The sequence below is a fragment of the Montipora foliosa genome, chromosome 9, assembly GCF_036669935.1.
Source record: "Montipora foliosa isolate CH-2021 chromosome 9, ASM3666993v2, whole genome shotgun sequence".
In the NCBI taxonomy this organism is placed as follows: domain Eukaryota; kingdom Metazoa; phylum Cnidaria; class Anthozoa; order Scleractinia; family Acroporidae; genus Montipora; species Montipora foliosa.
The window spans coordinates 818,132-845,631 of record NC_090877.1 but is presented as its reverse complement, the minus strand read 5'-3'; the positions used below and the strand labels follow the sequence as shown (position 1 = coordinate 845,631).

At 40.1% G+C, this 27,500-nt stretch overlaps 1 protein-coding gene and 1 long non-coding RNA gene across 2 annotated transcripts in view; one reads left to right on the top strand and one right to left on the bottom strand.

Moving 5' to 3' along the window:
- The window catches only part of LOC137969630 (uncharacterized), a 159,357-nt gene that overhangs the window by 22,966 nt on the left and 108,891 nt on the right, over positions 1 to 27,500 (bottom strand). The gene's annotated exons all lie outside the window — the stretch shown is intronic.
- Positions 19,421 to 25,410, top strand: LOC137970276 (tetratricopeptide repeat protein 28-like). Its single transcript, XM_068816795.1, has 2 exons — positions 19,421 to 22,754; positions 23,211 to 25,410. The coding sequence occupies exons 1-2, from the start codon at positions 19,421 to 19,423 to the stop codon at positions 23,228 to 23,230; spliced, it is 3,354 nt and encodes a 1,117-aa protein (XP_068672896.1). The 3' UTR covers positions 23,231 to 25,410.

Sequence of the window (27,500 nt, the reverse complement as noted above, 5' to 3'; positions counted from 1 at the left end):
CAAGTGGCGTGCAGACATGCGCAATACAGTCTACACCTGTAAAATTAGTTCCGGTCAGCCGTCCTCGAGGTCAGCCGTCCAGGTATCTTAAAGTCCCTAATAACTCTGCGGTGGACCGAGTCATCCTAAAATGCGCCGCGAACTCATCCCCGAAATAATTACTTACTGTAGACTCAAAATAATTCTGAATTCGCGTTAAGTTTCTACGAACGAAGCAGCAGGACACCCCCGCTATCGCCAAAAAGTCAAAATCATTTTCATTCCTAAGAAACCTTTCAATTTCCTCGTCACAATTGACGAGAAAGTCGCAAATCAGAGGAACTGCAACATTGTCGTCCATGCCTTTCCATTTGAACTGGAAATTTTCCAGAATGACAAACCGAAAATTTTGGCTGAATGGAAAGCGCCCCAGGAGCTGGTATACCGGAATGAAGAATTTAAAGAGATGCTTACAGGCTCTCCCGCCTCGCCTCGACCCAAGCCCCCACTCGCTTTTCACACGCAGTTCTTTTCGTTTTCTCGACTATCTGAGAGCCTGGAACAGGCTAGTACCAATCGTACCATTGGTACCAATAGAAAATGATGTCATTCCAATGGTTCTACTGGTGAAACTATTTTCTCATGTGATCTAGCTGCGTACAGCCTACAGGGCAATTCCGATAGTCCATTGGTACCAATGGTACGATTGGTACTAATAGAAAATTATGTCATTCCAATGGTTCTATTGGTGAAAAAAAAGTTCGCTTTCACACCAAGTAAAGGCACACAATAATTATAATGATTATTCCTCGTTCTACAAGCCAACCACAAAAAACAAGTTCGCTTTTACACCAAGTAAAAGCACGCAATAATTATTATAACGAGATGCTTCCGTGAAGCATACACTGGGTTGCCTGTGGTACGTGTTACAGAAAATCAGAAGGCACTGAATTGTGTGGTATTGAACTACAACATTCCAGTCTCTGAAGAATAACAAATAAAAGAGAAGCGAGAAACATTGTCTTCTGGGCTGACATGTTGATAATTTTCAAGTTCCCTCACAACTTCTTTACACCACAAGTTTAAGCGTGCCCTCTGAACATCTGACAGCTTTGTAATACCAAAGTTCACTGAACTTAATCCCTGTCCTGCACGGTTAGTGTTTGGATGGGAGACCAAAACAATATACCCCTCATCAAACAGAAGCATCGGACCGAAAATACTGTTAACGCTGACAAATGCGAACTCAGCAGGTACAGATTTTGTTAGCTTGCTTTATGCAAAATAAGAACATCATTCTAAAAGCTTATTCTACGCAAAAAGTAGGTTCTGAAGGTAATTTTGAGAGTGGAAATCAAGGTTACCCGGCAGACGGCAAATACAAACTCACGATTTAATTAATTTAACACACCAGAAAGGCGCTAACCTCATTTTGACAAGATAATGCTTTACTATTGCCATAAAAACTATCCAGTTACGCTCGCATATCATAAAACATGATGAATTCATAAAGGCCACCTTTTCCAGCGAACAGTTTTTTGAAACAACATATTTGCTATTAGAGGCAAAAACCCCTTCCTACTTCATTACGTGCGTGAAGAGAAGAAACATCAGTCGTTTCAAATATGCGCAATATTGCAACAAACTAAATTTCAGAATCAAACCGTTTACATGAAGAACCTTTTCCTTGAATAATGAAGCACAAAATAGACGACAAGCTTTCTTTCAAATAAGCCTTGGCTGTCACATTTCCAATTATTTTTTCTTACCTGAAGACTGTGCAGAGTTGATCACAGATCCACGTAAGGTGTTCGATTCGTTCTCTGTCTTTTCAAAACAAAATAGAAAATAGAGCTAAATATTGTTACCTCTTACCATTAATTATCTGAAAATAAGTCCTACAATCTTCTAATTTGCAAAATCAAAAAAAGAAAATGAAACTGGAAGTATGAGACAAGATATTACAAAGTCATAAATGCTAGCGCCCTCATTTTTTGAATGACCTTTACAAAAGAGTGATAAATGTATTTTTTTGGATTATAGTCTCTATAACTCAATCAATAAGACTGGAATTTTGCAGAGTGGTTAAGCATTTGAATCAAAAACCCTCTGAGGGGAGTCGGAATGTATGGCAAAAACATTTACTTCGTGTACGAAATACAGATGACATAAAATAATGGAAACAGGCGACAAGAAACAATGTCACACCAAAACATAACGTCTTGCAAACAGTAGTTAAACAATAATTATGTTACCATTTGTGTCTGGTGCCCCACGAAGGAGCCATATTAAATTAAAGATGAACTGTCCAAGTGAAATTAAGATTGGTTATTTAATAGTAATACATGAAGCAGCAGTTAACCTAGCAACCTTTGTAGCTTTCTTAATTGGTGTTGATAGGAGAATCCTCCTTACACGAAGGGGTTTCTCTCCACTAACTAAAACATTCACTAATTAGCAGGTAGTTTGAGGGGAATATTGTGTGTGAATGGTGGCTGAGTTGAGAAAACATGATACACAAAAGTTAGGGTTCGTCTGAATGAGGGGGAGAAATTTACAAAGCAAACTCTCAACCCCAAAATAAGGCTAACAAATGAAACAAATTCTGTGTGAAATTAAAAACTTTAATCACAGATACAGCCAGATAGTACATGTATGAAAAACTGAATCACGTAGGAGGGATTAACAAATATTTGACCATAAAAATTATTCAGCAGACGTGGCCGGCTTGGCGGTGATATCTCCAAAAAGGCTTGTGGTGTATGAGGCCACCTAAGCAGAAACAGCCACAAGTCAAAAAGGGACCTTGCCGAGTGCTGGAATATGTACTCACTAGATGCAGATGTAGAAGTCCTTTAAGGCCTTTTACTGACACCTTGAAAACAATATGAAACAGAGAGTTACTGTATTGATATGTACTATTTGATTGAGTAAAAGGGCTAGCTCGGACACCTTTTTTTTTCTTTTCTTTAAATAAGCCCTCAGACCCCCAAAAATAGATGCCTGTGATCCTTGAGTGTGAAATAGTTATGCTATAAAGTATATTTTTTAAGTTCTCTGTGTGGTGTTGCTAGTCAAGCCTAACAATAAATACAGTCATTGTTATTTTTTAAGGTATGTTCCAGGGGTCATGCTCTTAATTATTTTATTTATGTTTCACACTGTGGAACAAAATGTGATCATATTGATCAGCCACAGGTTAGCTTATTTGTTGGGGCCAAACTGCACAAAGGCAAAGAAAACAATATGGGGTTTGGGAGAGGATGGGGAGTCTTAAAACGTAGCAGTAGTGATAGGCTACAAATTGCTTTTCTTCAGGGGAGAATAATTATTCTACAAGCAACTGGAATCATTGCTTTGTCCTCAGATGGTACAAAATATGAAGGAGTTGCCATGGAATAGTATGGCTTTTTTGCATAGTCATACCTAAGGGGGCAAGGACGTGATATTTACAATAACTTATCAGTTTTGCATTGTTTTGCTGTGATCCATTGTAAGTTTAGTCTATATATTACCTCGAGATCAAACATTGTTTGCCATGTTATGAAGTGTTCTTACACATCTGTCCTTCTGTGGAATGTTTGTTTCCAGGCTTTAAAGTAATTAAGTAGTTGGTTTAAGTTGGTAACACGTTGATCTGTTATTGACTGCAGTGGACTGTTATCTTTGAAGACATTCCAAAGCATTTCACATTTTCATAAGTTCTTGTATCTTTTCTGTGGTGTTTTCATGCAAAGCCATGTCTTTGCAAACTTTTTCGGACAAAGTATTAACAGCAAGCTTTACTCGTATTTTATTTAAATTATCAAGATGGAATTACAAGCGCCCTGATTAAACCGTATTTCTTGTTTGTTGATTTTCCTAAGCGGGTGAAATCTTGCAAATAGTTTTAAAATATTGTTGGTAAAATTGACTGCGGCGGGGAATCCGATTCGTCGCGAGCGATTTTAAGTGAGCAAGTTTGAGGTTCTGAAACACTGCTATATCCAAATATATCCACCTGGTTTTTTACTATGTTATGTAAAAGCTATCGATCTTAAGGTAAAGTCTCTGCTTACGAGCCAGAAGGCTCATCAGGCCGGCGCTTATCTCCGATTTCTGTAGCATGAAGCGACTGGGAGTATTTATACTCCCCCCTGGATGGGATGCTAGTCCATCGCAGGGTTACCCCCAGCATTACGCCGGTACCCAATTATACACCTGGGTGGAGAGAGGCACCGTGAGAGTAAAGTGTCTTGCCCAAGAACACAACACAACGTCCCCGGCCAGGCTCCGAACCCAGACCACTCGATCTTAGACATATGTAAAATTTAGAGTGGAGTAATGTGGAGTACTCCTAAAAGAAGCAGCGGAACACGCTTGGTCAGAATACCGGTCGTTTCGCCACCGTATGAAGTTGGTTCGCCAACGTCCAAAAACACCTTTTTCGTTGAAAATAATTGTCAATTAGATAACTTGCAATTCACTTCATGAGAGGGATTGTTGATGTGAACCGCCATATTTGTTATTGAACCTTTCAATGCGCCCCAATCCCCCCTCAAATTTTATTAGTTTTCTTTATTGATAGTTTATTGCTGGTCATATTCTTTTGCAAACTTGGTGGCTCCTAAAGGAGCCGTTTTTTGGTTGTGATTTTTACTGACTTCTTCAGTTTCCACGAGTGGGGCCGTTGAGATGTGAGCACGTTTTCAGCAACTGTCCGGCGGTCTTCTCTTTCCTTTCGTACTTCTCCCAGCTGTCGAATAGCCTCGCCTGTTTCGATACTGCTTCAGTTTTTCATCGGACACAAATGCTAGGATATTCATTAGTAGAAAGAGGTTTAGATAGTTTACTAATACTTGGAAGCTGCATATGCATAACGTTTTCGAGTTCGATTCCTTACTATAATACTTGGAAACTGTTTTCCCAGTTCGATTCCGAATATTGTGTTGTCTTTATCTTTACTTTAATGCTCAATAGACTGCATAATGTTTTCTCAGTTTTATTAATTTATGACTAAACAGTGATTAATACCTTCTTGTAGTCTTTTTCTTTCTTGTTGGCCATCAGGACAAACACAAGTGGGACTTGCTTTGCATATTCCCCGGATCGGACGAAAGCATTCACCGTCAGTAGCTGCTTGAATGTCGCACAAGCTTGAAGGTTCCGTCCATGTACCAGGATTTAGCCTTCGCCAGGGTATTTAGCTGCTCCTGTCTGGCGAAGATCAGATGCCTTTCTGCTTAACTGTCAGGTCGGCTTGGAAGAAACCGGGAGGGAGACATTCCTCGACCAGTTCGAAGTCCAGATCTTTCGGTTGCTCGGGTCTGAGTTTCTGCCGGAGTCGGTTGGCAGCTCTAGCCACATGCGCAGGCTTAGGGAGGGCTGGACAAGGTGCAGCAGTCAGTTCATCTAACATGACCTAAAAAAAAGGAAGGAAAATTTGACTGTCTCGTCTATGAGATGCCTTTCATCAAGCAGCAATTCTAGTCTCAACACACAGATTCCTCGCAGACTGATTCCATTCACGGAAAGCTCTTTGTTTAAGAACATTCCATCACCTGTTGTCGTTTTAGTATTGTGAGAAAACAAGCATACCAAAAGATGGCGGAATGTCAAAGGCATCCATCTCTTCCTCGATTCTGCTACTGTCCCCAAATGGATCAGTGATCTCACTGCAATATAGGCATCGCCAAACCACCTCTAATCCGGTCTTGACAGCATCTCTATACTGCTGTCTCGAAATTCCCGTGTCGCAACGTCGATGTTGTCATTTGTCGCAGCCATCGCAGAGGAGCACTTCCAGTCTCGCTGTTACTTCCTCATTGCAATAGATACAATAATAGCTTTCCATCTCGAGTGACTCTTGGAAACATATTTGATCAGCGAAAATACTTCGATAAGATGAGTGGGTTGAATTGAACAGAAAATCACAGCCCTTTTATACAGCGATGCCTGATTAAGCCGGATCAAAATCGCAGGAATTTGATTGGCAGATATTGTTGGTGTTATCTGTTCTTTCTTGTAGTTACATATCATTAAAAGTTTAAACAATATTCTATTTAAGATGAAAAAGTTCTCACCTCCTTTGCAACATGCCGCACAAGTGAAGTTAATGAGCTCACATTGTTTTTATCGCGTTTCTAATTCTTCCCGTAACAGAGAGAAAACAGACCGGTAGAGAAGCAGGCTGTAGGGGGAACATTTAATAGTTGAGTGGGGGAAGGAAAACGTTTTGCCCCAAATATTTAATCAGTGTTTCAAACAATGCAAAAACCCTCTGCGAGAGTAGAACAAACACGTAGGCGAAATTTGCAGGAAGCAAGTGAACGTTTCTAAGCGCGTAATCAAACAAACATATTTCAACTCGATGGCTCTTTAACTACGCAAATGTTTAATAAAAAGGTTTTACAGCCGGTTTATGTTCACAAATAAAGCCGTGGATGGCGTGGGAGACAGAGAGGGAGAGAGAGAGATTGGGGAGAGTGAAACGAACATTGTCAAGCCGAATCAAACAATTCATCTTGGATCAAAGGTCACATTATCTTCTTTTGGTGATTTGTAAATAAAATTCAGATCTATTTCACAAAGTATTTTGGACGTTGGCGAACTGACATATAAGCGTTGGCGAACTGACATTATTAGACGTTGGCAAATAGACTTCATACGTTGGCGAACAGGTCGTTGGTGAGCTGACACGTTGGCAAAACGACCGGTTACCCTTGGTCACGGTAAGCGGGACATACCTGCATTCGACACTGTCTTACTTCAGTCAAATTTAAGCAGCTTCTGACGAAAATACTTGACAGGCAAAATAGTATTGAGTTTTGGGTCAAAAATATCAAAAAGGCCTTTAAATAATACACTAATGGTGGCCCAAAAATAAAGAAAGAAAACTTGATTTCTGGTTCGTCAAGAGGATATTTTTGGCAGCCATTAATTGCACCGGAAACGTGGAAGGAGCGCTCGTGCCAGTCCTTCTCCGCTTCGCACATTGGACCAAGTGCGGAATGCCCGTTTCACCGCCCTATGGACGCCCTATGTATAAGCGCCATGCTGCTGACTGCTGACCAAAACGAAAAGGACGCACTAGTTACCGATCCTGTCTCTCACGTGTTATCCAAGATGGCGGAGGATGCCAATCTTTCTACGGAGCAAGATTCGAAAGATACTGGAGTTCATTGAAAGGATTAAGTGCTGACTTGAAGTGTGTAATTTTCGAGAGTAATGCATCATGTTCCTTTTGGAATAAGGCCGATTATGAGACTCAGAGAGCATCAAACAAGGTAATCCGTTGATTGGTTTTTCTCACAACCTATTGAATACATCGGAATAAAAGCTTTCTTTTTCATTTCTCCATGTACAGAGTGCTTTTATGTTCAAAGTTTGGAGCCTTTAAAGGACATTGCGTAAGCTAAGTAAATGTATTAACTCGAAAGATATCACATTCACATTCATAAGCTATTTCAGAGAGCTATGTGACCTTTAAATGGTATTGCAATAGTAATGGCATATGCTTTACACAGACTCAACTATGTAATGTAGCAAGTTACATGGTTATTACATAGCAAGTAAGGAGCAGTAAATAGCCTTTATATAGCTCAACATAGTTAAATGATAAACTTTACATAGCGTTTACATATGTCTGGTTCTACAATGGAATTTTCTTACTTCTTAAATTTTATACATAATAAGAAACTGCATGCTAAACATTTCTTTAAGTTTTTATCTATAGAAACTGTAATAAACTAAAAATTTGTTTCATTTGAGAAATGTTAAAATTGTTAACAAGCTGTAGACTATTGCTAGTTTATTTCCAGTTTCCTGCAAGAAATGAAGACTGGAAGAAACTGTCATTTTCTGGCAGCACCTGATAGATGTATCAAATTCAAGCTATTTCCAGCTTTTGAAAGAACCCAAAACTTGCAAAAACTGGAAAACAATTTCTGGAATAAAAGCTGGAATTTGACTCTGGAATAAAGCTGTCACATTTTAGAAATTTCCAGAAATTTCCAGAACTTAACAGAAAGCTTGAAATTCATTTTGCAAGGGGTCAGTGCCAAATTTGTGCGAAATTCGACCGTCAAAAAGCATCTTGGTACATGGCTTTCTCAAACGAGACTATAATCACCAGAATAAGCAATGTTTCCGCTGCAATTAAATTCAATAAAATGTTTGGGTAAATGAAACGGAGGTTTTTTGAGGCCCAATTTCAACATGCTGTTTGTCAACAAAAGTCGACCTTGACCACCAAAGCAGAGTCAAGTTATATTGAAACCACACACGCTAATCTCGATTTATTCACTAAACAATTCGAGACTCTAGGTTTACTGACACAATACAACGTGAATTGACTGGAACTACTGTAGGTCAAGGGGAACGTGTCATTGAAATTTAACTGTCTTGGTTTAAGAGTGACATATCCGGTAATTAAAATAACTGACCTAAAAATTTGCATACCAGCAAGATTCATTCCATTCCATATTTTTGCGCAAACAAGTTTCCTTAATTCACTTTGTGAACATACCTGCAAAACAAACAAAGAAAGGTATCCCCCTTTATGTAAGCATATGCTTCTTGGATTTTCCTCGAAGCCCTCAAACAACCATTGAACCAGTCGAACGCTTCATGACTTTCGTGAGTTGTGCCGTGATTGTGTCGTCAGAGCTGTCACGCAAGAAATAAGGACAAAGCACACAGACCATTATGACTGCATGCGGTTCTATTCTGAGTTTGTTGGGGGAATTTGTGGCCCAAGTTCTGACAATCCAGCAAACGTTCAATGCATAATAATAGCAAAATGTGATAAGGACATCAAGGCACACATGAGAAGTTATAAAGTGTTGGATTCTTCTCTGGATACAGAGACTGGGCTTTTGCTCGCACGTGCGGGTGAGCTTTAAATTAAATGACTTAAATTAGATTGAGCAGAAAATCTCTTTGTGAAATCTACCTATTACAGACTTAATGTCAAAACCCGGCCACAAGAAATGGACCCTAAAAACACTGCTGCCACAGTGCCGCCGCAGTCGTGTCGTTGGATATACCTCGTTCGTTAATCCATGAGGTAAGCACCGCGACACTGCGGCACTAGCCACTCTACTCAGCTCAATTTAACCGTAAGTCGACTAAGGCATTGCAGCACCAGCCATTCTACTGAATTCACTCTATCTGACACAAACTGCGCAAAAACCACTTTCGTTCAGTTCGGTACTGCAGCTAGCGTCGCGAATGTAAATGCTCCTTTGTGGACGGGTATTCAGCAATCGCTCCAATTGCGAAAATCGAGTAAGCAAGATATGTAAGACCATGTAATCATGTATCGTTGTACGAGACTGCGAGCACTCACTTTTCCAGTTGTCCCTGAAGCGAGTACATTGATCAGTGCAGCCAGATTGTATCACTGCTCGTGAAACTAACAGTTATTATTTTCTTATTAATTGCTTTTAAAAGGTGTTTTTGAGATAGATGATATAATTTTTGGGTACTACGATATGCCCACGGCATTGTGATCGATTTGGAATCCGATTGAGATGTAATAAGAAAAATTACGCCTGCCCACATGAATGGGCATCACACATGGCACTGAAAGGTGAGCGCAGATTAACCTTTGCTCAGTTTTAAAAACTTGACTTGTGCTTGACTTGCTGTTCTAGCGAAATTTCAACTATTTATAACCGAAGTTGTAGCACAGTGGCGAAGTTACCATGAAAACAAGATAGCCACTGAAAAACACACTATATTTTATCTTTAAACGCGAATATCTCAAAAACGAACTCGGTGACTCCCATTTTTTATTGCTGGAGAGTAATTGGCACGCTAAGACAAAACTCATTGCAAAGTTTAAAAAAATTCTTTGCAGCAGATTCATAGCCACCTTCACAAGTGGGAAATTTTAATGTGGTTCTGAATCTGCTCCAGATTTTTTTTTTAACTTTGCAAAGAGTTTCATCTTAGCCTGCTAATCGCTTTTCAGCAATAAAAAAGGGGGGACACTTTAGTTCGTTTTTGAGATACTAAGTGCTTTAACACAAAATATAGGGCGTTTTTAGATGGTTCTTCTGTTGCCATGGTAATTTATTACGTCACAGTAACATGTGCATCTTGTTTAACGATTATCGGCAGGGTTTCATGTGGTACCATAACATTGCCGTTAAGTGAAACAGCATTATAGAGTTAGTCCGTCTAATGAGACATTCCCTCAAAAATGGTTGAAGCTGGTTTGAGCCACCTTGACACGCACGCGCTAGTTTCTGGATAGTTTATACATCAGTGTTTTCGACACATACAACGGAATTAGCATGCTTGTGGTCAATATAATTCTCTAAAACCCGCAGACCACCACACCGTGTATGTCTTGTAGGTTGGAAAGGATTTCTTGTTCGTTAAAGTTCAGAGAGAGAGCGAAATTTATTCTTAATCTAGGTGCAAGTTTCATTCAGAAAATGTGATTAAAAAATTTTTTCAAGAAAAACAAAAAAATTGCACAAGGTGGCTGTACAGCTGTGAGGGTGCATGTATTTCTTATTTTACTTATTATTTTTATTACTATGATAGTTATGTAATAATATTATATAAATTATACATAATACTAGTATAAAATTATATACTATAATAAAGTTTCTATATAACGCCTGCTCTCATTGGTTTAAACACTGTGCTTTATGAGAGTACAAAGCACAGAACAAACGAAAGCTCACGCCATCATCCGCAGAAATGGCAGATAAATTTCCGAATTTTTCCTTGGGTATTATTGAACAGTTTGTTTTCCAGTTGTCATATCGGAAACGTGCAGGTTTTCATGGGCAACAATTCGGCCGGTTCTCGCTGAACATAGTTATTTAGATCCTCTTTTTTGCTGTTTTTTACGGACTAAAACATAGAGGCACTTGTTTTTCCTGAATAAGTCCGGCCGGGTGACTGAATCAGTTGGAAGGCTCTCTGGGTATAAATCGGCATCTCAGTTACCGTGACTAACTGTACGAAATCAGTCAACTGATTCACTTTAGTAAGGAACGAGGGCAACAAGGTGAAAAAGAAATTTCTGTTAATAAGGCTTATAGAACAATGCTCTCAGCAAATAAGACAAGCCGGCAATGGACACCTTTTCATGTTTCTGCTCTCGAGTTAGAAGATCCAACTGAATCAGCCCGTTACCATTAATTTACAACTGAATCAGTTATTGACATGAATAGCGCCGGATAATAGCGGAAGACCATCCCTACGATTTTCCTCGCACTCGCAGTAACTTTTGCTGTTCTCCGGGTCAACTGAATAAGTCGGGTTGTGTGACTGAATCAGTTGTTCGGCTCTCTTGGCAATCAAGCTTTTCGCATACAAAATCAGTCAACTGAACAAGTCCACGAGACTTGACGCAGTTATCAGTGAGACAACTTTATGGTATATGGACCTATATGCAAAGAGATATATATGCATCACTGTTCATATGCTTCTGGAACTAAGGCGGACAACATCAGTGAATAAGCAAAGGAAAACAATCCATCACGCCAATTTAAATGACACCAACACCAGCGCAAATGTCACGGGCACGTGTCTTCAATGTAATTCAATTCACAATCGCAATAATTGAATTTACCAGAGAATGATTCAAAGCTTTTTTTCTCCTTGTTCTTTTATTTTTCCTTTCTAGTTCCCCGCTAAAGCAAGGCTTCCAAGGCAAATAATTATTTACAGAATGTAAAAAAAATTCGACTAATACCCTGTTCACACCAAAAAAAAATGTTTAATTAAACAAAGTTTAACGAAACCATGTTTAATTGAACATGGTTAACTGATCAACTCGTTCACACCAAACTACAAGAGCTGACAACAACGCAGCCTCATGTTCATGCTCAGCCTCGCATTCGTGTAATTGTAATTGACGTAAAATTGAACAACAATGTAAACAAAATGGCGGATGCGCTAAATATTGCGCTTTTGTTTTGGAAAACACGGAGAGAAGAAAGCCGAAAAATCGCGGAAAGTTGCGCAAAGCTTGCCAGGAGACGACTCTACCGATACCTCCGCCGCAGATGTCTTGTCTCATCTGAATTTTTTTGGTTGTTGGCGCGGCAACTATTTCAATGCGCCCCAAGTTTACGTCGAGTTTGGAGTAAAAGCAGGTCTCAGTCCTTTTGGGAGGAGACCTGCCAAGGCTGGAGCGATAATGATTGGGTAGAGAACTTCAGGATGTCGAAGGATTCGTTTGAATATCTGTGCGCTGAACTATCACCCTATATCGCGAAACAGAACACGAACTTTCGTAAAGCCACTGCAGTTCGCCATCGCGTTGCAATTACTTTGTATTGGCTTGCCGACTCCGCTCGCTACAGAACAATTGGAAACTTGTTTGGCGTTGGAAAATCCACCGTGTGTACCATCGTGAAACAGGTATGTGAGGTACTTGCAGGTATTCTTCTTCCTCGGTATATTTTCTTTCCACAAAATCAGCAAGAAGTACAAGATCAGATCGATGGTTTTAGAGATCGTGCGGGGTTTCCCCAAGTAGTGGCCGCTCTTGACGGTTGCCATGTGCCTATCATTGCATCTCTCCAAAGTCCGGAAGATTACGTGAATCGAAAAGGATTCCACGCAGTAACACTGCAGGGATTGGTTGACAGCAACTATCGTTTTGTTGACATTTTTGTTGGATGGCTGGCGAAAGTTCACAACGCGCGCGTATTTAAAAATTCACCGCTGTTTTGCCATTGCTGTGCGAGGACTTTCCTACCGCTTCAATTATCTCGAGTCATATCAGGTGTGAGAGTTCCACCCTTGATAGTTGGAGACTCCGCGTATGCGCTCAGTGACTGGCTAATGAAGCCGTATACTGATAATGGAAACTTAACGCGAGAACAAGTGAATTTCAACAAGATCCTCAGCATGACAAGAGTGGTGGTTGAGAATGCCTATGGAAGACTAAAGGGTAGGTTCAGAAGCATTGCAAAGAGGCTGGACCTTAATGTTGAGACTGTTTGTCTTGTCATTGCTGCTTGTTGCGTGTTGCACAACTTCTGTGAAGTCATGGGTGAGGACTTTAATGAGGAGTGGCTGCAAGGTGTACAGCTCCATCTTGGTGTTTTCCCAGTCGACCCAAACCAAGGACAAAACAGGAATGCTGTAGCCATCAGAGAAGCCATCAAGACATCATTATTGTAATTACCGAGCGAATAGCCTCCCATGCAGACATTCTTTTGGCTTATGAGGCAATCTCTCCTGACCTGCCCAATAAGGGATTGTGAGCCAAAAGAATGTCTGCCCGAGAGACAAAAAAACAAAACAAAACAACAACTGTATTGACTAACACAAACTACTGTGCAGACCAGTTTTAAATTTTGCGTATAAAATTGTTGTAGCTGGAAATTCTATGGTCATGCAAGTTTAATTAAAGAACGATTTTAGCTATTACATGTACTATGCGAATCCAAAAACCATGAACTGCTCAATAATTTTTGACATTAACATTTTAATTGTGAATTTACCAATCACATGCGAGATAAAACCACAAAAATATGCAAACTACACAGTTAATTACCATTACAGCTGGCAGTTTTCATCTATGCATTGAGATCTGATGTATGGCTTTTTCCTTGTAACACATCAACATTCCAGAGATAATTTGAGTGTTCATGGTTTTTGAATTCACATAGTAAAGACGAACTGGGAATTTATTGAACGGCTTCAAAAACCTCTGATATAGATCTTTTCATTCTTGCAGTGCTATTTAGATTTTGGATTATCTCGGCCAAGAGAATTGGAATATATGAAAAGGGGCAGGGATGCTTTTCGTCTTGCTTAAGGGTGTAAATTTCTGATTTTTGATTTTGCTTAGGGTGTTCCAGGCAAAACGTCTATAGTGTTAGCTATAATGGTCTCGTTTAGGGCTGCACATGAAGAAATATACAACTAAATGTTCACTCCTTAGTTTTCTTGGCATCTTTTGGGGTCAAGGAAAGCTTGAGCCACACCCAGATTTATCTCATTTAGGGATTCTTTTCAAAATTTCAGTAGGGCATCTCTGCCCCTTTCAAATAGGACTCCCCCTCAGGTACTCACCTTCTGTAATAGTCTGGATGTTTGGTGGGCCTTGTAAATGCTTCTTGTGGCTATAAAACATCTTGCAAAGTCATTACCCTGTACAGAGCATTAATTTTTGCTCTGCACTGCAGTCCATTTGTGTGAGGGAAATCAAATGGCAGCAGTCATTGTTTTGTTTTCCTCAACAACTTAACAAAAGTATTATCAGTTTTATGTACAATTATTCAATTGATCAGCTCACAGATAACACACATGACTCAAATAATTATTTCAATGTATTGCAATATTAATTTTTACTTATTTTAAAATCATACATTGAAGTTATAGACAGTTTAAGCTGCTGCAGCTGTTTTGTTGCATTTGTTTTATAATAAAGAATTCTTAAATGAATTAACAATATACAGGAAAAGAGCACACTATTCTGATTTTCAAATTACAGTGTGGCATGAAAAAATCTACTATTAACTGCATTGAGATGAAATCAAAGACTTAAGACAGGTATAAAAAGGAAACACTACATTCCTGCATTCTTATGGAAAAATACTATACATGAAATATCAGATAGAAATTGTATCAAGGCCTGCAAATTTTTGTTTTCTGCAGTAAATTTTGAAAAAAAATTCAAACTGGCTGAATTTGTTCATGTGAAAAAGCAAGACATTGAAAATCACAAAAAAGAACTCAGTTGCCACAATGTTGTTACAATGTTATATCATAGCTGGGGCAGTGCAGTCACATGTAGATGGAATTATTTTACAAATATGCTGTAGCTCTGTTTTGGTCCAAATATTCAATTCCATGATGTGACACTGCCCTTTTAGCAACTTGGAATTAATTAACAGAAGAACAGAACTTTAAAAAAAAGACTCTCTTCTAAAATTTAATTTCAGATTGCCTTTGAAACTTTCTCTGAGCCTGCAGGCAGCTGAGAGCAGTAAGAGGATGCTGTATTTCTTACAGTACATTCAACACTTCTGACTGGGGCAAGGGCCGTACGTTAATAATATTACAAATCAAGTGTATTTTTCGGGAGTAACAAGAATGCCATATTTTGCAGTTTCCACAGTATGAGAAATTGATGTGTCCCACTCAAGCAGATAGTGCAATTTTGAGAACTTCACTCATATTTTTGTACTCAAGCTAGTCCATGTGATTTCTTATGATATACAGTTTATAGGCATTGCTGTTAATACATTATTGTCAGTCTGTTTTGGGGTGGACTCTTGATGAATCTGATTATTGCACATGCTCATTGTTGCCCTAAGCAACTATTTATTAGTTGAGGAATATTGGAATTCCCTAGGAATAAGATTTAGAAAAAAATGTGGAAGGTCTAGTGAAAATCTCTGGAATTCTTGGTGGGTAAACATAAATTGTAGGAAATTCTCCAATAGTAAACACATAAATAATAGTGCATTTCTTGGGGGGAGCCCATGTCTGACCAGTGCATTTTAATGCATTTATTTATGGGTATATATGTACATAGTTAATCTAGGGACTGGTTATGAAACCCTGGGAATTTCAAAAGCAGGAACAATAAATTCGCAATTAGATGTTGAACCGACCGTGACCCTGCACAATCTTTTGCTTTTGGTTCACAAGTTAATTTCGAATAAATTAGTCGAAGCTTTTGATTGGTTATCCTGCCGAAAAAAGCCTGTTTTTGTCGGGTTTTGTGCAGGGTCAAGGCCAAAAAAGCGAACAAAAACATGAAACAAAGAAACTTGTCGAGTTCCATAACCAGCCTACATCTATTAACTACGGTATGTACCAGTAACAGTGAAAAGCCATATGCATCATTCCTCAACAGAGGAGATACACTACAAATGAACATGTACACAGACTCGATACTAAAATATCTGTCCAACATAAAAAACAGGCATAGGAGACCCAAGCTCAATATTTGAACAGTATTGAAAACGGCGGTTAAAATGAGCCGAAACATTTTGAGCAATAAATAACAGCGAATTAATCAACGATACAATTCGGATGCCGTAAAATTCAACATAAGAAATATAATTTCAAGGAATGAAAGTTTCAAAATCGCTCATAAGCTAGTCTAATTTCTTTTAACAGCTCGCACAAAATGGCAAGAAACTTATGCAGGTACTTGGTTCTACTTGTGAAGAACCTGCGCCAGTTTCAGGAGAAATTCTTGATCCTCCTTCTTTCGCTTCTCCGCTCTTTCCTCCTCTCGCCTTTCTCTTGCCGCTTCAGCTTCGAGGAAGCTCTTGTCAGCCGCTTGCTGATACTCCACAAAGGACTCAAACACTTTATCAAACTTTGCAAATACATCAGAAGCGGTTTTTCTCTTTTTATTTGCCTTCAATACGGCCGACTGACGGGGTACAGGCTTCTCTGTTTCATCGGCTTCCGTCGCACCTGAAGGAACACCATGGCGACCACCAAAACTTCAATGGGTTGCATAAACGTTATAGCCAAGTGAGAAATAAAAAATGTTTGATTTATGGTATAGTTATCTCAATATTACACTGAAATACGGATACACCTGTCTTGTATCTGCTTGTACAGTACGCATATCAAAAACTCTCAAATACGGTATTCAAACATGCTGATTGAACAAAACTTTCACAGACGTCCGTCTCGATGTTGCTTTTGGACACAATTCTATTGTCTGGCCCTCCAATCGGAGAGCATTTTATAACTCTTACCTGTCACCGCTGTCAAATAATTCAGAGGTTTGTGAAGGTTTTCTGACTTTTCTTTGCTGCTGCCAGGGTTGTTTACGTCTGCGCTTGTTATTTCTTCATCATCGACCCCATCTATGGAAATTGTTGCGGACTGTATAATTACCTTTGGTTTGGTACATGGCCTGTCCGACAAAAACTCGTCCACTTCGTCGAAGAAAGCCGGCTTCTTCTTTGGTGTGGCATTTCCCGTCTTGCTGCATTCGTCTTTGTAGTTTCTATAGGCGCTTAACAGAGTGTGAATTCGTGTCTTGCAGCTGCCGTCGTCTCTGTCTTCATAGCCTGCAGCTCGAAGATATGCCGCAATTTCTAGCCATATTGGCTTTTTTTCTTGTGCATGATTTTAGCTGGACCTGGATATTCTCGTCTCCCCACTTTTCAAGTAACAGGAGGGTTTCTTTGTGCTCCCAGATTCTTCCGCAAGTTTTGGTTTCTGCCGCCATTTTGAATGTATTTTATTAAACATGATTGTTAAACTACCTCGAGAGGTAGTTTTGTTAAACAAGGTTTTAGAAGTGTTTTGTTAAACACGCCCGCAGTGTGAACGGCCAGTCTTATTAACTCTGTTTAACAAAACAAGTTTTAAACATGTTTAAGCTTTGGTGTGAACGGGGTATAAGACACGGCAAGAAAAGCAGTCGATGTTTCTTATTACAACGGTTCTAAGGGGCGTGCAATTCATCGCAAGAGCTCGTACATTAAGGGCTTAATAAGTGTTTGTTTGATTGGGATCAAATCCAGATCTGCCTGCACAACGGGCGAAGTAAGTACATGTAATTGCTGTTTTTTCTTTAATTATCCGTGTGCGTGTGTAAAAATTATAAGTAATGCGGCTTTCTCAAAAAATAGCATGCCTTGACTGCGTTTTGGCTGGTAAGGAACAAGTCCGTATTGCAAGTCATTTTTGCTCCCATAAATTAAACAGTGATTTAGCAGTCGGTATGAAAATTGTCTGCTTGAAGGTCGCAAACAGTTTCAATATTGACGGTGAGTCAAAGATTGCTTTATGTTCATAAAGAAATTAAAGAATAAATAATCTGTAAAAAAATTGGCACGAACACAGGTGTCTCCCTAGTTTTCAGCACAACTGGTTGGGGCCTTTTCAAACCGGTAAAGCATTTGGTTAATGTTGGACGTTCTGCAACGGATAAGCGACTTCTGAGCGTTTGCAGGCGGTAATAAGTGCTCTTACAAGCGGTAGATTTTACCGGTTACCGCCTAATAAGGAGAACCCTGGAACGTGGTTGCTTTTCATTGGCTCGGACAAAACTGCTTCAGTTGTTGTTTGATTTGAGTCAGACAACTTGTCATCACAAGAATTACGATTGGCGGAGAGGGTATGAAATAGTCAACTGATTCAGTACTGATAAGCCACCACTTGATATTTGATTCCTATTGGTTAAAACTGTACTGAATCAAACATTCCAGTTTGTAATTTTGCATTCCAGTTTGGATTTAGCCGGCGTTAAGGGTTAATCCGTGTTCCCCTTTCACTGCCATGTGTGATGCCCATTCATGTGGGCAGGCACAATTTTTGTTATTACCTCTCCGAATCGGATTGAGATGCTGTGGGCAAATCGCTGTACCCAAATCTTAAACCTGATTCGATAGGCAATGGGAAGCCAATGAAGTTCGTAGAGAGCTAGTATAGTAAATGGTTAGAACCCAAATGAAAACAAACAGCATACTTAACCCTTTCAGCCCCGTGGGGTTCCCCATTGACGAGTAAAATCGTCTGGCGTTAGACAGAGTAAAATCTATAAGTGGACCTATTGGGAGTGAAAGGGTTATTAAGGCACCATTGGTAGTACGGTGTCTAAGTGGCTACCCACATGTACGCATTGCGTACCTACTCTTTTAAACAACGCCAAGAAATACGAAAACACAATAGTTTCAATGTCCTGACTACAGGATGCTAAACTGGCACAGCAAGATTAATTGAGCAGTGAGAGGGAATAACTATCTCAAGCCAATTTTCGAAATGCCTTTCTTCATCAGGGTTTCCCAACGAATGATTTTGGCATATGGAGAAAGAGAAGGAAAGGCATAATTTGAATAACCGGATTATGCATCTCTAGTATAAAAACGGCCAATTCTGTCCTGACGAGCAGCCTTTCTCAATGGAGACGTGTGAGCTGTTCAATTAGCTCATTCAAAGTCCCTGGATCAAAATACATGGAGTAACCAGGTATCCAGACAAAAAAAATTGTGACGAAAAAACAAGCAATTCCGACATTGGATAGATTTAGACATGAAATAAAAAATTATGAGTTTGACGTCAATTTCAGAAAATTGAATATTACACTCTTAATGGCATCCCCTCCTGTTAGGAACTTTTAATTAGCTTTCGATAAGAAAGATGAAATGGGATGCCATCGCTTTTCTATAGGCTGTTTTTCCCTCATTTACATAATCAAATTTCTATTTTCTGATTATTATTGTATGAAACGCTCTTAGTCTGTTAAATGCCTAAGTATTTATTCTGTAACAACTGTCTCCATTAGCCGAAATCATTCCTTGGGAAACCCTGATGAAGAAAGGCATATTTCTTTCAAAATACTAGCTTAAGATAGTTATTCCTTCACTGTTCAATTAACCTTGCTGTGCCGGCCTAGCATCCTGTACTCAGAGCATTGAGCCTATTGTCTTTTCGTTCATTTATCTTCTAGGTGCACCCCAGATTTCTGAGAAAAACTTCCTGGTTTTGTTTATCAGCAATGGTGGATAAAAAGTTGGACCTTTTGGAGCGGCATATGCAAGAGCTTAGCGTTGCAAGAAAGGAGGGAGACAGACAAGGCAAGGGTTTGGCTTATTTCAATCTTGGTAGATACTATCAGGGCACAGCTGACCTTAATCAGGCCATAACAAATTACACAGAAGCATTAGCCATTTTTAAGGAAGTGGGTTTCAGGGCTGGAGAAGGAGCGGCCTATGGAAATCTCGGCAATGCTTATCACAGTCTTGGTAATTTCAAGCAAGCCATAGAGTACCACCATCAAGATCTTAGTATTGCAAAAGAGGTAGGGGACAGGGCCGGAGAAGGAAGAGCTTATTGCAATCTCGGCAACGCTTATCAAAGTCTTGGTAATTTCAAGCAAGCCATAGAGTACCACCATCAAGATCTTAGTATTGCAAAAGAGGTAAGGGACAGGGCCGGAGAAGGCGCGGCCTATGGAAATCTCGGCAATGCTTATAAAAGTCTTGGTAATTTCAAGCAAGCCATAGAGTACCACCATCAACGTCTTAGTATTGCAAAAGAGGTAGGGGACAGGGCCGGAGAAGGAAGAGCTTATTGCAATCTCGGCAACGCTTATCAAAGCCTTGGTAATTTCAAGCAAGCTATAGAGTATCACCAGCAAAGTCTTAGTATTGCAAAAGAGGTAGGGGACAGGGCCGGAGAAGGAAGAGCTTATTGCAATCTCGGCAACGCTTATCAAAGTCTTGGTAATTTCAAGCAAGCCATAGAGTACCACCATCAAGATCTTACTATTGCAAAAGAGGTAGGGGACAGGGCCGGAGAAGGAAGAGCTTATTGCAATCTCGGCAACGCTTATCAAAGACTTGGTAATTTCAAGCGAGCCATAGAGTACCACCATCAAGATCTTAGTATTGCAAAAGAGGTAGGGGACAGGGCCGGAGAAGGAGTGGCCTATGGAAATCTCGGCAATGCTTATGACAGCCTGGGTAATTTCAAGCAAGCCATAGAGTACCACCATCAACATCTTACTGTTGCAAAAGAGGTAGGGGACAGGGCCGGAGAAGGAGCGGCCTATGGAAATCTCGGCAATGCTTATCAAAGTCTTGGTAATTTCAAGCAAGCCATAGAGTACCACCATCGAGATCTTAGTATTGCAAAAGAGGTAGGGGACAGGGCCAGAGAAGGAGCAGCCTATGGAAATCTCGGCAATGCTTATCAAAGTCTTGGTAATTTCAAGCAAGCCATAGAGTACCACCATCGAGATCTTAGTATTGCAAAAGAGGTAGGGGACAGGGCCGGAGAAGGAGCGGCCTATGGAAATCTCGGCAATGCTTATAAAAGTCTTGGTAATTTCAAGCAAGCCATAGAGTACCACCATCGAGATCTTAGTATTGCAAAAGAGGTAGGGGACAGGGCCGGAGAAGGAAAAGCTTATTGCAATCTCGGCAACGCTTATCAAAGCCTTGGTAATTTCAAGCAAGCCATAGAGTACCACCATCAACATCTTAGTATTGCAGAAGAGGTAGGGGACAGGGCCGGAGAAGGAGTGGCCTATGGAAATCTCGGCAATGCTTATGACAGTCTTGGTAATTTCAAGCAAGCCATAGAGTACCACCATCAAGATCTTAGTATTGCAAAAGAGGTAGGGGACAGGGCCGGAGAAGGAGCGGCCTATGGAAATCTTGGCAATGCTTATAAAAGTCTTGGTAATTTCAAGCGAGCCATAGAGTACCACCATCAACGTCTTAGTATTGCAAAAGAGGCAGGGGACAGGGACGGAGAAGGAGCGGCCTATGGAAATCTCGGCAATGCTTATCAAAGTCTTGGTAATTTCAAGCAAGCCATAGAGTACCACCATCAACATCTTAGTATTTGCCAGGAAACAGAGGACCCAATAGGGCTGGCAATCGCATGTTATCATATTGGTCATGTTCATGAATTTTTTGGCTCCTTGAGCAAAGCTCTTAATTACTGTCGTCTAAGCGTTTATTATATTGATGAAGTTAGGTGTCTTCTTCAGTCAGAGGATGCATGGAAAATAAGCTTTCGTGACACAAAGGGGTTTGCGTACACCGCTCTGTGGACTGCACTCTTGAAGAATGGAGAGGTTGATGAAGCTTTGTATGCTGCTGAGCAAGGACGAGCACAGGCTTTGGCAGACATTTTAAAGATGCAATACAGCGTTGATGAGAAACCTATGATGAAGGTAACTATCTCTTTGGTTATGAAAGACCTACCTTCACAAACTGTTTTCACAGCACTTGAAGGGAACACGATCAGCTTCTGGTTGCTAAGGGATGATATCAGGATAAATTTTAGACAAAAGAAAATCGAAAATGGAACTGCCAAGTCTCTGATGAAAAGTACGTTAGAACAGATCAAGGCAGGGGTTGTTTTTCGATGCGAGAATCGTTCACTAGAAAGACAAGGCAGTGACTTCTCGAGCAGTAGGGAAAGTGTTGAAGAAACTTTTCAGTCTTTGAGCTTCTCTGTGCACTCTTTGCAGCCCTTGTATGATGTCTTAATCAGTCCTATAGCGGACTTGATCCAGGGCGATGACTTAGTGTTTGTTCCTGATGGACACTTTTGCCTGGCTCCTTTTTCTGCAATGAGTGACTCTGTCAGGATCCGTGTAATTCCCTCGCTGACTGCTTTAAAATTGATCACTATGGCACCTGATAACTTCCAAAGTAAGAATGAAGCGCTGCTTGTAGGCGATCCGTGCTTGAGCGAAGTCATTTACGGCACTGGTGAACCCATGTATGGACAGCTGCCGTGTGCAAAAAAAGAGGTGGATATAATTGGAGAACTTCTGCAGACCGTGCCTCTTACAGGAAAAGATGCAACCAAAGCTGAGGTGCTGAGAAGAATGAAGTCAGTTACCTTAATCCACATTGCTGCACATGGGGATGACGGATCTGGAGAAATTGCTTTGGCCCCAAATCCCGAACGCAAATGCAAGATCCCCGAAGAGGAAGATTACATGTTATCATTGAGAGATGTTCAAGCAGTTCACCTTCAGGCAAAACTGGTTGTGCTTAGTTGCTGTCATAGTGGTCAGGGAGAGGTAAAATCTGAGGGTATTGTGGGAATAGCCAGGGCTTTCCTGTGTGCTGGTGCTCGGTCTGTACTGGTGTCACTCTGGGCAATCGACGACGAGGCGACCTTCTTGTTCATGAAGAGCTTTTACCAACACTTGGCAGATAGAAAAAGTGCAAGTACAGCTCTTCACCATGCTATGAAATCTCTTCAGGAGACAAAGAATTATTCGGCCATAAAATACTGGGCGCCATTTGTGCTAATTGGCGATGATGTCACCTTTGAGTTTGGGCAGCTGGAACACGAAAAGAATGGTAAGTGCTATTTAAATATAACTTTAATGACTGAATCGCTGTACTTTGTACATGTTTTTAACCAGGAAGTTGTCGAGAGGAGAAGGTACGTTCTTCACAAAGAAATAGCTTTAAAATCGGTTGCCAGAGTGGATATTTTTACTGGAACTGCTTTGGCTAATACCTAAATTAAATATTGCCTGCATTCACCGAGTCAGCTACTTCAGCTTCCTGCAGATAGCTAGCTGTTTGAGCCCGTGTTATGATGGAGTGACTGTGAAACTGATCGGTGATTGTCGATTGCTTATGTCAAGTGAAGTAAGAGTGAATAGGAATTGTTGCTATTAACTCTAGCACAAACAGTTAAATGAATGAATTAAGATAATTGTTATATTATTTACTTGGCAATCAGAACGAAATTCGTTATTTGCATTTAATCCACTACTTGCTTCTTTCTTCCTTGTTTTTCTTTTCCAGAAACGATGTCCAAAACGTGAAAAACTTACTTGGACTGCGATACGTCGATATGTTATTTTCCTTTCTTCGATTATATGAGTTATTGAAAACAATTCAATCATTGATACCTCAGTAGCTGTCAGACACAAGATATCATGCCAATTATAGTTAAAGTACCATGAGATTTCAGTAGTATTAAGATACTGTTCAAGTCCTTACATTTGTGCCTTGTTTTGTAAGCATCTGTTCCAGGATTAGTTAATCACTTGATAGAAATCAGGGGTTTGTTTCCATAACTGAGGATCTAGCCGTCTTGTTATTTTGGCCCTTTAAAATAACTCCAAGCTTTTGCGGTTTGTTCCTCAGGTGACATGTATACTCTTAAGCTTGCTATACCAACTTTCCATTTACAATATCATTAAGTGACAGTCTCGGGGAATGTGTATTTTCTGTGTTTCTGTATGGTTGGCCAAAGCTAAATAAGCAAATTAATTGTTTCGGGAGGCAAATGTCTATAAGCTAAAAAGCAACCTAGGAAAGTATAAATGTTTGGAAATTACAAAAAATTTAATGTAGCGTTCACATTTAAATGAGACGGAAATTCCTGGAACAAAACGCTTTATTCCTAAAGGGTTTGAATCGGGCACAACATTGAGTTAGCCAATTTGTTTATTGTTTATTTTCCCACAAAAGGTGGTTCAAAAACAGACACTTTTCTGACGTTGATGAGGACTAGGACAATATGGGTAAATCTAACTCTTAGGTGATGGACTCTTGCTAGGGCCTGGAACCAAACAAATGGAAAGTTCTTTACTTTAAAGTTGTACATGTTGATTTTGTGATATTTTGTCACAGAGGGACTGGACCGATGAAAAATAATTCAATGAAATGGGCGATTTCTTAAAACTTCTAGAAGGTAAAAGGGTGTGTGGGGTAAAAGTTGCCTGATCTCTTAATTAATTGTGTGCATTTTAAACTCCTGGGGAGGTGGGACTTTGCCCATGCATATGCTTGTGAAAATTTTTTGAATTTTAAAAATGGTATGACTACCCGAGTCACGTCATTTCATACCACTTCGCACCATTGCAAACGTTGGTCAGTAACTCTTGAGTTGACAAAGGTATTAAAAGGGAAGCATTCCATCCTTTCTCCGTGTTAAAACTGAGGGCGGGATGGGCACCCACCTCCTAAACTGTGCACCCCGAATCGAGAGTAAGGTCTAAGGTCTACTTCTCCACTACCATAGTCACGTCCACCACGGCTGAACGTGCAAACAGATTTAATCCGAGCTAAAGTCTTTGTCTAGCTCTCATTTGGAGTATTTTGTACCTGCTATGAACGGTCATCACTTCTTTCCATCCCTCAAACTGACATTTCCCTTTTTATTCAACTTATACGACGTACAGTGTACTTTAGACTTCAAATTTACTTCAACGAAACAAAGATTTTAAACAAGCTGAGAAGATTCAAAATAGGCGAGGCAAAGAGTTGAACCCGGATCGATGGCTTTACCTTGCAGTTTCCGATATCCTCTAGACCAACGAGACAAGCTCCCGGAAAGTCGAAATTTTTAGAGTATTGACATAATAGTACCTAGCAAAACAATTGAAAATTAACCTTCTTCAACGGGGTTTTGAGACCTAAATACTGTAGATCAGTGCGGCATACCTTAGAAACGCTATTTCTTGTTGAACTAAAGCTGTCATTCTGCTTGTTTTCATTGTTTTTAGAGCGGTAAGCTTGTCAATATTAACATAGCATAATGTGTCGTGTAATTGTTACGAAATGTCCAATGTCAGTTTTAGGGATGGAAAGTAGTGTTGGCCGTTATGAACTCGCATGTTCATTTCCAACTCCTTGATAATGGCGTCATGAGGTCGCCGAAACATCCGAAGTTTAGCTTTTTATCGCTAGTTTTTACATGTCCGTATTTCACTGTTTTCATCTTTATGTGGTAATTTAACATTTATGTTTCCTGATTTCTTTTTAGGGGATTTAACAATCATGTAATTAGTTTTCTTAATATTTATATAGAGCTTGTTTAGATCGCACCATTCTTTAATTTTAGCCAGCTCTCTGTTATTTAGTTTTTCAAGATCTCGAATAGGTGATGAAACAAAGACATTAGTGTCATCATCAAAAATCCTGAAGTTCAGTTTATCAGAGCAGTAGAAATGTTGTTTATATCAAGTAAGAATAAAAGAGGACCAAGGGAACTACCCTGTAGTACATCACATTTCATTGTTTGTTTGTTTTTGCCATTTGGCCAAAAATCGCGATTTTCAACCATGTAACTTTTCGGGTGTTTAATTTAAATTAGAGGGTGTTCAAGGTTTCGTACGCGCCTTTGTACATGTGCTATACGAATACGTGAGAAAATCCTGCAATCTTAATACAGATTGGAACTGTTCGATAGTGACTTAAGTTTCTTTTGCGATACATCTTAAACATGGTTGAGTCTTTGCCATGAGTCTTAGACGCCCATTGTCTCCTGTAGACCAACGCCTTCATTCTGCTCGACACCCAGGGCTTATCTAAGGAGCAAACTTTGACCATCTGAGTGGGCATAGGGGTATCGATCGCTTTGATCAGAGTGTTATAGAATGCCTCAGTTTTATCCTTTGCAGTTGGCAGGCTCCCAGCTAAAGTTTGTTAACCATCGCCCAAGTGCACATAGACTACTCTGACAAAACAATAACAAAACAATAGAGTCGCAAGTTTATACGTACAAGGAAGGGTTACGTTTTTGCAAAAGTTGGCCGTGAAGCACTTATATTTCAACAGACTTAACTATTATAGGGTAGTGTGAAGTGCTAGTTTTCTACTCATATAAACCATGTGAGCGTTAGCCCTACTAATGGAATTGGGCCTGTTACATATAAGGTAAAGGTAAAGTCACTTTATTTAACAGTCAGTAGTTCCTTCAGTTACGAATTCAAACTGGTATCAATGGAAGCCAACGGTGCGCCTTTTACCCCCTCCCTCTGTCAGTGCTCCGTTTTACGGATATTTAAAGCTATAGCTACACCGATCAGAGGAAAGTAGAAACAGACGTTGAAGTCATCGAAAGCCGCGCACTAGCCATCTGAGTGACGACTGCTCCTCCTCCTACTCTTCTTCCTATAGAAATGCGCCAGAGGACTGGACAATGTAGAAATACACGTGGAATACCTCAACATTGTGTGGATTTCCTGTGTAACAGGCCCATACGAGGACAGAGAAAAACTCTGACCGGGGGTGACATTGGCATCTTTAATTCCCATGACCTGCTCCCGTCTGACCTTGTAGCTCAGTCGGTAGAGCAGCGGTGATCTAACCCGAAAGTCGTAAGTTCAATTCCCGATCCTGATCAGAGTTGTTCTCTGTCATTGTGTGGACCCAGTTCCATTAGTAGGGCTAATGCTCACATGGTCTATATGGGTGGAAAACAAGCACTTCACATTACCCTCTAATAGTTAAGTCTGTCAAGTTTATATGGCGAGTTCTAATACTTTGTGGAAACTGTAAATCAAACGTTATTATACCAGGGAAATACCGGGAGCAAATCCTTTCGGAGTCGAGTGAAGAAGCAGCGAATAGGCCGAGTTCAATATATCAATATTAAGGCGTGGCTACAAGGCCTTATAGTCAAAATTCACGGCTCGGTTCTGTTTTCTTTGTCTCACAAGTCTCAAGGAGGAGTTCTAAACAAAACAATCTTGGAATTTAACCGTAAAGCCTCGCAGCTACCCATGAGTGAATATTGACATATCGAACATGTGCTATTAGGAATACGGGACTCAATCCCAGGCCACATTAGAGGAAGGCGAATGCTTTCACTGCGCCACACCTCTTCTCCCAAAGACAAACATTGTTGTGAAAAAAATTGGGAAACCAGGAATTTAGCAAAGTGTTTATAGGATTTAGAACTCGTGAGCAAAGGCCAACCAAAAGATCTAACTTTGCATTCCGGTCTGACGGGTTTGCAGCTAATGATATACTTTTTCTTGTCTTCAAGTAACTCGTGAAAGTTTTTCTGAAAGAGAACCTTTGCAATAAGCCACCATCTTTGTTGTCGTGTGACGGTTATCGAAATCTTCTCTGGACTACACTCAGAACCGGATGAAAAATATAAATTACCATCCGAGAAACAAGAAACCTGAACCCTTGTTTATCAAATTGGCTTTGAAGCACCATTGACCTTCCTGCTCTGGGTCTCACTTGGTATATTAAAATTTACTTTCCGTCGAGTCGGCGGAAGTGTCGTAAAAATTTGCAATGGATGGTTTGCGACAGAAATTTGTTTGGCGTTTACGGGCAAGGCAAACGGCA